The sequence below is a fragment of the Protopterus annectens genome, chromosome 8.part0, assembly GCF_019279795.1.
Source record: "Protopterus annectens isolate FY-2018-M chromosome 8.part0, PAN1.0, whole genome shotgun sequence".
In the NCBI taxonomy this organism is placed as follows: Eukaryota; Metazoa; Chordata; order Ceratodontiformes; family Protopteridae; genus Protopterus; species Protopterus annectens.
In genome coordinates, this window is record NC_056741.1 from 89,535,771 (window position 1) to 89,548,017 (window position 12,247).

The window sequence follows — 12,247 nt, forward strand, 5'->3', positions numbered from 1 at the left end:
ACACCCCAACCTCAATACTATTACACAATGGGGCTCACCTTTTATGCTTGTATATGCCACTGTTTTAAACCAGTATGCCACTGTCCACAACAGGACATCACTGTATGCAATTCAGGGTACCCATATGTATGACCCATGCTGCTGTGACTGTCCCCCTGTGTCTCTCTGTCTATCACTGTCTGTCTTTCACTTCCCCACATTTATGTGTATGTATGCTTAACATATATAGTTATCTGTTGGGCATGTATGTCTGCATGTGTGTCACACACAACAGATGCGGATATATCTCATATGGGCCACCTACAGCTAGCTGGGGTAATCCTGTCTGATGTGTGTGTAAGGACAGTTAAGGTGTACATAGCTGTCTGTATGCACAGATATATCTACACAATATAGTCATATAGACCAATGTAGGTTCCAACATGTCCTGTGATTCTCTAAGTGTAGGAGCATACCCAGTGTGACCTTGTATAGTTAGAGTGGGACTCCATTCCAGAGATATGTGTACTCCGGTCCAGGGTTTTGTGTGCTACAGACATACCTTTCAGAAGTACAGAGGACTTTCCTCGGGGTAATGGTTTGTTTTGGTAGACATTTTCTGACCTATCTGTATTCTGACAGTGTGATGTATTGTGTCATTACCTAGTGTCAGACATCCTCAAATCATCACAGTGCTTTACCAGAGGAATAGTAGTCGTATGATGCGTAGACTGATATTATGATGGTAGCTATGTACATTCTTGCCCAGCAAGGCCATTTGGGAGGTGTGGCTACAGCCAGTTGAGTGATAGCCCAGCAACTTGGTGATATACTGAATGGGGATCTTCTGCTTCTGTGTAACCTAAGATGTGATATCCTGGTGTGGCCATACCTGTCTGCTGTACATTTTCTGGCAGATTGTCTGGGTGTTTTGCTAGAGGTTTTGTCCCGTCTGCATACACATGTGTTTTTATGGCAAGCTATTTAAGTATAATTGAAGAGTGATATTACAAAATATTTACAGACATTACTGTGTCAGCCTACATATCCTACAGACAATGTCTGCTACTGCAAACCCCTCACCCTACCAACTTTCTCAGTATGTCAGGGCAATATTTAAAACGCATGCCTATCATTGTGCCTTTGTTCCACATTTTATTCTGACCCTTGTTCAGACATGTTACTGTCAGAGGTTTGGCGTTATGGGTGTGGGTACAGACTGCATTGTACTGTGCAGGCATGTTCATTATATACAAAAGCAGACATAAAACACGAAAAAAATCCATAGTGTTGGGGGGCCAATACTGGGAGGACATTTCCTGGTGTCCCACATAGCTGTCAATTGTCTGCTGCTATCCCAGTAGTCCACCCCATTCCCTTGCATGCATGCAACAATACCATACATATGCTAGCAGAACATACTGATACATTAATTTACTGTTAAGGCAACTGACTGTGTGTATGGAACTTGAGGGCTGCCTATGTTGGATTCACATAGTACACTGCCTATACATGGTAAGTTACAGGTAGTGTGATGCATGTGTCATCCCTTTTTACTGTGTGTGCAAGTAGAGAGAAGTGTCAGTTCCTGGGTGCCTACGTTGTCAGTGTGTGTGCTATGCATTGCCTCTTTGTCAAGGCCAGGCCGTACTGGGCACCCCTGTGTCTGCCTACATGGGCTGGCTCAGGGGGTTCCTTATCCAAGTCCCTCTGTGCCTGTGGGGACCTTGGCAATGGTGGGGGGGGCTGTGTGGCCCTCCTCCATCCTGTTCCTGCTGCAGTTGTTTCCGTAGGATCATATTGCGTAGCATGTCACATACTATGAACATGTGTGCACATGTGACTGGAGAGTACTGCACGGCTCCACCAGATATGTCCAGGCAGTGTAACCGTGACTTGAGCATCCCAAACACATGCTCTATAATTATCCTGGTTTGTGCTTGTGCCTCATTATGGCATTCTTGCATGGGTGTGTGTGCATGTCTGATGGGTGTCATCATCCATGGCTCCAGTGCATAGCCAGCATCCCCCACCAGATGGACATATGAGATGTCCCTCCTGGTAAATTCCTGATACAGCTGTGAGGAATGCCAGATGTGGAAGTTGTGATAGCTTCCAGGGCTGCCAGCACACACATTCATGATAATGCCCTAGGTATTGAACATGACCTGGCAGTTGATAGAGGGGAAGCCCTTGTGGTTTATGTAGACTTTACCCTGCTCACTGGGTGGTGCTTTGATGTGGATGTGCGTGCAGTCTATGGCACCTAGTACCTGTGGGTATTCAGATACATGGTGGAGAGACACATTTTGCTGGTCAATTCCTCACGGGTGTTGGGGAAGTATATGTGGTCATGGGCATTTGGTAGGATGCCATCCAAAAACTGGTAGAGTACTCTAGATGCAGATGCCTGTTACACCCCCATGATATCCCCAGTAGGTCTTTGGAAAGTACGTGGAGCTAGTATTCTTAAGGCTACACTCTGTTCATTCTGGATGTGAGGCGGGGCTGGCACAGCTCCACAATTTGCTGAAATATGTCGCTGTCCACCCTGTAGCACTCTACTATCTCCAGGTCATGTAGCCCCTGGTAGGTTACCCTGGGTCTGAACACTCCTCCTCCTCCTGAGTCTGGGGTGGTTGTCAGCATTATCCTCCTCACCACAATCAGCTTCCAGTACATACTGATGTATCAAAGTGATGGCAGCCCCTAGCATTTTGCCAGTTAAAATTCCCAGGTTTACTCCAAAGGTGCAGAGTTTGTGGGAGAAACCAGACTGAGGGGTATTTGCATACTTTATAGTGGTGTGCTGCAACTACTGCTTGTGTGATTGATTTTCTATGATACATTCCAGCTGCCAGCTATATTACTCATGGCTTTGAATTGGCCACTGTGAGTGTTAGAGGCATTAGTTGTAATTTGGGCATGTTTGCCTTTATTCTGCTGTTGCCTTTTTGTTAATTATTTTTTACTTACATCTCCTCCCACTTTCAGCTATGCAGCCACCTGCCAGCTGTATTATTATGAGCTTTGCCTGCCCATTGTAAGTTGCAAGAGTCCCATATTAGTGATTTCTACTTCATTTCTCCTTTATTGTGCTGTTGCCCTTTATGCAACCACCTGCCAGTTGTATTAATGAGAGCTTGCAATGGCCCATTGTGTGCTGCAGTATCCCATATGGCTGTTTTACTGCATTTCCCTTGTTCTGCTATTTCCTTTTACTTTTCCTATGTCCTTCCTATTTAATCCCCAGAACGCTGCCCAGACCCATTTAGCTAGTGTAAACAGCAAGAAATGGTCCTCCCCTGGCAGTGAACATGCTCCTCAGTTCATGGAATAAGACTATACAACTTCAGACACACACCCTCACTTAGCTGTGCTTAGTTAAGCACAAACCCGGCCAACAGAGCTACAATGTGCTTACAGCAAGCATGACACATCCCCTTTTCATGTTAGTTGGTCCTCCTGTCTACACGGTGGTGTTAGAGCACCTACATGGTTAGGTGCAGTGTGAGACTTAGAAGAAATTTGTGAATCAGTATAAGTCCCTTCATTAAAATACCCCACTGCCTTAATCCCTAGTTACTGCACTACACACAAGCCTTCCCCCTTAGCAACCACTGTTCTCTGCCATTGTTTACTTTCTGCATGCCACTGACTATAATGGCAGAATGCAGTTTTCTATAATACTTATGTTTTCCCCCCTTTTTTTTTATTTTCTGTCCCTTCACATTTGCATGCCACTTCCCACATATTCAATGGCTATCAGCCAACAAAAATAAATGTTTATTTTTTATTCATGATGAACGGTTTTGCATGCCAATGACCATATATTTGGGCATTGGCATTCATAGCTGCTCTAATACCTGCTTTATTCACAGCTCACATGCCTCCGTTGTGTTTTTTGCAGAAATGTATTCGGTAATTCATTATCATAATCACCTTGCCGGAAGCCACGGTAGTGCATCGGTAGTGTTGTCACCTCACAACAAGAGGTTCTCCTGTTCGATTCGCGGCTGGAATGCCTTCTATGTGGATTCTTCATGTCCTCCCCGCGGTCAAGTGGCGTTCAAAAGACATGCGTAAATGGGCGTGCCTTTGTTGAAGGTTGGGCATCGAGCTGCCACCTCGGCACCATAACAATCTACTGCCAATCATTAGTGGACTGGAGTTCTAACACAGTTCCTGCAAGGAGACCTGGCAAGTTGGTGAATCGCTAATTCACCTCATTTACATGGTTTTCAACAGCAAATGAGGTGATTAGCATCCTGCATGGGTTTCCATGCAGGAACAGTGTTAGAGCACTCATGCACATCAAAATGGCACGTACCTGGATTGTGAGGTGGCCATTTTCCATGCAGGAGCAGTTACACTGTTCCTACATGGAAAATGTTTGTTTGTGAATCTCGGGGACTGTCTGTCTGAAACAGCACAGCTAAGGCATCCTTTATCTTTAGTAATACTCCAAAAACTTGCCATTATAAGCTGAAATAAGCATGCAATGCAATTGTAAAATATGCTGCTAATCTCCCTAACAAAACTCCTCATTGCTACGCACTTCACAGGATTAATTGAGCAGAGCTAAAACACCATTTAACATTTAACCTGTTAAAAACCACACATAAAATACTATAATAATCTTGCTATCAATCTGTAACTTACTTTTAAAATATAGGCTTAGCACAGTCCTATGATTGCAGACCCAAAGCCTCCAAGAATTTCTCAGCAGTAGTGTAGCAAGGGTGGGGTGAAGGGGTTAGCCTTGCCAGATCCAAAGTGATAGGTTGTATGACTGAGTGTGCTGATTTTTTTTCATGTACCAAAATGCTGGTACATAAATGCTCTTTACCACAATGTCCTTTTTGTCTATACATTCTAATAATCTCACTAACCTCCATTAGGACCTGTCCTTGTACCAGAATTTAATCTCCTTCCATCCTTTCCCCAACCCTATCCATCCTAGTCACTTCTTCTCTTCCACTATCTCCTTTAGTGACTATACTATCTGCATTATTAACCTTATATTTAAATGATGACATATACTGTTGGTGTATTTATATCTAACCTTCATTACTGATATTTTTTTATTTATGTACATGGGTATTTTTGTAATTAGTTTATATATACTGTCAAGAATGTCTGTGTACAGTGATTTTTTATTACATCTGTTGTATAACAGTGGAATTTTTTTCATCCTAGGCTTCTGCTGAAAATTGCATTATAGTTCAGTCAGATTATCCTTAGTTAACAAAAGTAAGTAACTAAGTAAAAATATAAATAAATCTCACCTGCTCTTCTTTACTGTTGATAACTGCTAAATGTGACGTCATTAAGAGACAAGCATTCTTGCTGTTTTCCCAGTTTAGCTGTTCATTTGAGAAGAAGTAGGTGCTGTTTCCAAAATATGTTGTCCAACCAGAAAATATGGAGGTGCCCCATGGGTTGAGACTGCACTGGGTTGCTAGAAATAAAAAAAAATGTTCACATGATCTGTAAGTTGCAGACAGACTCATTTAATGCTAATTAATGTTTGCAAGGTCCTTATTAATAAGTGCACACATCTAATGGGTCTAAATGCTTTAAATCCAGAGAAAATTACAGGTATAGGAAATGTCCCATAGATACTAGGTAATATTAAAAAGTATGACTAAAATGCATGTGTTTAAACAAAATAATAGCAATAGGTGCCTGGGCATTTTTGGGGGGCTAGGCTTGTAAGGCTCCAGGGCCATTAGCCTTGTACACACCTATGAACCTATGAAGATGATATTTACAGAGAGCTAGTGCAGTGCATAGGGCAAAAATTGGTAACTATCATATTGATTCCCTGGTAACTATCATATTGACAACACACCCCTTAGAACTGACCCAGTAGTCAAGGACTTAGGGACACACATAGATAGTAATCTAGCCTTTGATCATCATGTGTCTACAGTGGAGAGAAAATCATTCTATGTTGCAAAAATTATAAACAAAGGTATGGCATCTAAGTCCAAGGAAGTTATTGTTCCGCTGTATTCTGCATTCATCAGTCCTATCATTGAGTACAATGCCCCCTTTTATATGTACCTATTTAGGCATATCTAACAACTGGAACGTCCACAGAGGTTCTTCACTAAAATAATACACAGCATAAGTAATATGTCCTATGCAGACCGCCTCAAGGCCCTATACCTGTATTCTGTCTCCTACAGGCTTTTGAGGGGAGATCTATGCCTGACATACAGAGCATTGTCAGAGCCCACTGTGATGGACCTCCTGCATATCCACAAAACAAACAGTACCAGAATTACCCGTTCTAAAGACTTAAACCTTGCCCGTGATATAAATAAGACCTGCTGGAGAGATAAGTATGTATCACAGATACTTCCCCATCTGTGGAACAGGCTAACCATCCATGTGTAGCAGAGTTCCTCCCTAATCCAATTCAAGTGCGACTTGGACAACTGGATGGGAAACCAGAAATTCGTCCCTAGTTTTTTACCTATGTCTCTGATGCAAACAGGTAACTTGTAAATGGTTCATCTCCCAGGCCCATGCTTACACTTTTCAAGGGTATCAGAATTCGTCAGAGATTTGGGATGCATGGCTAGGCTTAAAAAGGCCCTTGTGGTCATTAGCCTAATAAACACCTATGAACCTATAAAAGAGCAGAAAATAGTGTCACTCAAGGCAGAGGTGAGTGTGAGACGTAAGTAGTTAGGGGTAAAATAGAGTGGCGTAATATGATACATAATATGAACCCATATATATATATATATATATATATATATATATATATATATATATATATATATATATATATATATATATATATACCAACTCTGAGATTGCACTACAGTGAGGAAAGGGCAAACATTCCAATCTTCACTGTACCGCGATCTCACAATCCGAATGTCGATATCCACTGCTTTCACTCTTCTGTGCATTCGACATTGTTGTCTTTCGACAACATAATAGGAACCCTATATATATATATATATATATATATATATATATATATATATATATATATATATATATATATAGTAGAACCATGCACGATACCCCATCCGCAACATCCAGTCCATGCAAAGAGATATATAATGCTGTATATATAGACATATAGAACATGGTGGAACATGAAGGTGGGCATCTTAAGAGATGCTTCTGCTGTCTAGATGCCTCTGTTGAGAGATCAGCATATTTGGCTGAAACTTGCAGCCAGATTTTTGTAGTGCATACCATGTTACATAACATGGCTGAGTGGAAAAAGCTTCAGAGGCAGTGAAATACCCAAGCAGGGACCACAATACCTGGTGAAGCAATGGTCAAGGAAAAGGACAGCCACCCAGAACTGGAACAGTCAGCACTGGACCTCGTGTTAGGCTAAAGCAGATGATGTATATCACAACATTGGTAGATTGGCATAATTTGATCCACAGCTATGGGCCATGACCCAGATAATACAGAACTAAATGATGCATGTGTTATCAATCCCAGTGTATACAACAGTGTACATGGACTGGCCAAGTTATGTGTTAGATATTACCCTACCCACACAGGTTTAGTATGAGAAGAGCATAGTCATCATCATTTGCACAGGTAAAAGGGACTCATTGACATGGCAGTACAGCTATCTATCATATGCTCAGAGTCATGGGAGGTAGATGGGGCAGCTGACCAATCTGGCAGTAAAGTGTCAGGGATCACATACCCAGATATTATCTGGCAGGTGATAAAGGAATTTCATATCATCCCACAGGCCACACTGTACATTCACAATCTTCATAATTATGTGGTTAGAGGCTGTATGTGTCTGCATGAATAACCTATATATCTGTTGATTAATACCAAGTATTGCATCCAGGTCAGAAGAAGTCCTGGAGTCAGGGCAGTAACACACATCATCATGACACTCCGCTATGGGGTGCATGTGCATGTCAGAGGCAGCTTGGCTCACTGATGCCATCTTCACTGGGGACCCCCTGTGTAGCATGTGTGAGGCTCATGGTTGCAATTCATTCACCAAACATTGATGAGGATAAATTTTGGCCTATCTGAGATCAAGCTCCTTACACAGTGGGATGTGTGTGAGCCATTCAATGTTAGTGCTGCTGGAAGAGCAACTAAGGGCTAGTTGTCCAACACAATGTGTCTGAAATTCTCCAGGTGCAACTAATACTAGGTAAGACTGCAATCCAAATTGTAGCTTGGTACAGATCCCTCACCATGCTACAAAGTTCTCACTAAACCTTTCTAAACATACTGGAAAATATTCAGATACAACTAAACACCCTAATACTGGGTGATTTCAACTACCCTGCCATTAACTGGGAAAAGTACTCATGTACCAACACCTTGACACAACGGTCCTTGGAATTCATAAACTTCAATGCCCTGGATCAACTAATCCATAGTCCCACCAGGGGTTCCAATATCCTAGACCTGGTCAATACCAACATGAGAAATTGATGCTCCACACCTATGGTCACTACTTGGTTGGTCAGGTCTGACCATAAGCTAATCACCCTTAACTCTACATCCCTCCCCCACCTCCCAGTAAGGAACCCTCTGTAAAAAACTTCTCCAAAGCCAACTTCATGCTACTCAAGTCAGAAGTGACAAACGTCATGACACCCATGCAGACGGGAACTGAAAGTTCGACTGCTGAATCCTACACTAAGGCACTGTACAAGCACAACCACTAATGCATGAATCATGCCATCCCAAATAGAACCAAGATGCTTTCCTCCAAAAAAAGGAAGCCAATCTGGTGGTCCCCTGCCATAAACAAACTTTACAACAAAAGGAAGAAACTGTTGCAGAAAAGAGGAAAATCCCAGGATGCAAACCACTCCCTTATCAACCTCAGTAAGAAACTGAGATACCTCATAAAATCCTCCAAAGCTAGTTATGAAAATAAAATTGCCAAAGATTCCAAAGACAACCACAAGGCATTCTATAGCTATGTCAATAATCTAAATGGCAATGCTCAGATCTGCTCTGAGCTACAAGAGAATGGCATTAAATATACTGATCCAAGGATATTGCCAATATCCTGGCAGATCAATTCAGTGCCAACTTCACCTCCCTCTCACCCCCTAAAGGGCCCATCTCAATATGAAAGATTGCCAAATTCCAGTAATAACAGCCACACAGGTAAAAACTGCACTCTCCAAAGCTAAGAATACAGCATCCATGGGACCAGATGACATCCCGGGCTGTGTACTACATGAACTACAAAATGAACTGGCACCTCACCTAACTGTCATGTTTAATCATAGCCTCACCTCAGGCTTCATGCCCACTGAGTGGCGCAGAGCTACACTTATCCCAATCCACAAGGGGGGATCCACCTTGGATCCCAGAAACTACCGTCCCATCAGTCTGACAAGCCTTATCTGGAAGGCCATGGAACGTATTATCATGGAACTTATAAACAAAGACATTGGCAACCTTCGAACACTGGACCCCACACAGTTTGGGTTTGTGAAGGGCTAGTCTTGTCTCCTGAACCTGATTGACTTCTTCAAATCAGTCTCCAGAGCTGTGGACAAGGGTAAGGCAGTCCACACAGCCTATCTGGTACTCACCAAGGCCTTCAACACCATCCCCCATTCTAGAATCATAGATAAACTTACTAAACTGGGCATAAATCCCTATGTCACTTCATGGGTTGCCAACTGGCTTACTGACAGAACCCACACTGTAAAAGTAGCCGACTCCAAATCCAGCTCCAGACAAGTGGCAAGTGGAGTACCTCAGGGTTCAGTCCTGGGACTGCTCTTGTTTGGCATCTACGTCTCTGAAGTACAGGCCAACTCTAAGGGACTCTGGCTAACAAAGTTCACAGATGACTGCAAACTGGGAGCCATTATTGAATCCCCAAATGATGTGGCTATTCTACAAAAGGGCCTTACAGAAACAGATGCTTGGTGCCAGAGCCATGGGCTCAAGCTCAATGCCAAGAAATGTATAGTTATCCCCTTTGAGAAAAAACACGCACCCATGAATTACCACATAGGTGACAGTACACTAAACACCGAAAGTGTGATAAGAGACTTAGGGACACAAGGTGGACAGAGATCTCACCTTTGATAACCACATCACCACAACAGTCAGAAAATCCTTCTATGTGGCACACCTCATCACTAAGGACTTATCGTCCAGAAAAAAGGAGGTCATTGTCCCACTGTACTCATCCCTCATTAGACCCATTATAGAATACAATGCCTCATTTGGTATGTATCTCTCAAGACATCTGCAATAACTAAGGCAACAGAAATACCTCACTAAAAGAATCACAGGCCTAAAGCAGATGCCCTATACTGACCATCTAAAAAAAACTCCAGCTATACTCTTTCGCATATCGTCTACTCAGAGGCGATCTCAGCTTAACATAGGCCATGCCAAACCCAGAGCTGTTGGACATGCTGCACTTAAAGAAATCCCAATCCCTCAGAGCCACACGCTCCAGGGATCTAAACCTTGTCATCACAATAAACAAAACATGCTGGAGGGATAGGTTCCTGACCCAGAGACTCCCCAGACTCTGGAATAGACTGCCCATACATGTCAAGCAGAGCATCTCTTTGTCCTTCTTCAAAAGGAACCTTGACGTTTGGATGGGAGATAGGAAATTCACCCCTGGGATCACATCAGTCACCCTGCTAGACAGGGGACCAGGGAAGTAAATATTGTGGGAAGAAATAGCCAGGGAATTGTTATAGCTAGGCTTGTATAGGCCCTAGAGCTGATAGCCTAGTACCAACCTATGAATCTATGTCAACAGACTGTGCCATGTGCATGCATAACATACCCCTCAACTGTCCCAGATTTTCACAGTATGCCCAGATTTTTGCCTCATATTTTTTATTGGTCCCACATAGAATTTGTGGTTTTCTGTGAAATCACTGAGGATTGAAGGCAATAAGTAACTACAAACATTAAAGTTTCAGACTCCATATCATTCAGAAAATGCATACTAACACAAATCCGGCTATTCTTGCAATGTTCTAAATTTATAACAGCAATATTTTAAATCTGTACCTGTTTTTGGGACTTTGCACCCTGATTGTTTTAGACTTTGTCAAAATTTCTTGCTCTTGGAGATTGTGAGATATGGTGCACAGTGCCATCATCATCACAGCTGTCCTGCTGACATCAGACATGTGCTGACCCATTGTGCTGGACCCCCACCACCACCACCAGCACCACTGCCACTATTGGAACCACTGAAAGCAGAAAGAGAAGATATCTGTGGTAACAGTGAAACAAACACCACCTCTCCCGCTGACATGCATACAGTTATAGGACAGAATCTGTGAACATTATATGGATACCTCCATACCTTGTTGCACAGAGCATTGCAGTTGCAGACAAGAAGTAACTGGAAGACAAATATGCAGAAGCCACTTGCAGAATAAGATCCACCACACATGCAGTGCACTGGGTGGTATGGCATGGTATGGTATGGTGTGGTGTGGTACAGTACGGCAAAGTACAGTATGGTGCGGTGTAATATGGTATGGTATATGAATGTGAATATAATGGTTAATACTAGCTTGGTATATGTCATACAAACACCTTGGAAATCACCGTCAACATCATGGTTTCCAGATCAAGATCACTATTAGGTATGTCGGTCCCCATCCCCAAGGAAAGATATTGGGAACTCTGCCACTTCTGGGTTGTTGGACTACCACCACCTGAGGTGGACATGTCCTTAACAATGTCACATGTGTTTTCTTGCCATGCCAAAAACATACTGTTTTCCTTTTGACTAACCTGATGTAAAATACAATTGTGTCCACTCACAGAAGTGATGTCCTGTACTGCACCCAACCACACTTTCTCCAGAAAAGTCTTGCCATTATTACCCTTGGCCAGGATATGCATGCCATGTGATCAGAGGGCTTGCAATACCACCTCAGTCTCACTGGTGGTAAACATTTCAAGTTATTGATTCTTGCATAAAAGCACAATATGTTGTGTATACCTGTTGGTTTCACATCAGTCACCCCGTGTGTATGATTGTGTGTAGATGTGCAATGTGCATAGTGTAAGTAGCTCAACTGGTAATACATTCACCTTTGGTGAAGAACGATCAGAAGAATGTGGGTTCTGTTTCCCCATTGTATCGCCACAGTAATGCCTGTTAACTCTAACCCCATCCCCACCCTAACTCTAACCCCACACTATGCCATAGAAAAAATACTTCCTGTAACATTTTCCTACAGAAGACACACTAAAACACACAAACACGCACCAACACACACACTACAAA

General features: G+C 42.7%; 1 protein-coding gene across 1 annotated transcript in view; it reads right to left on the reverse strand.

The window, feature by feature from the left end:
* LOC122808664 (CD209 antigen-like protein E) overlaps window positions 1-12,247 on the reverse strand; it is a 242,928-nt gene that overhangs the window by 48,687 nt on the left and 181,994 nt on the right. Inside the window, exon 4 of the mRNA XM_044079640.1 lies at window positions 5,268-5,440. Within this exon, the coding sequence (XP_043935575.1) occupies window positions 5,268-5,440 (173 nt within the window). The remainder of the gene's footprint in view (window positions 1-5,267; window positions 5,441-12,247) is intronic.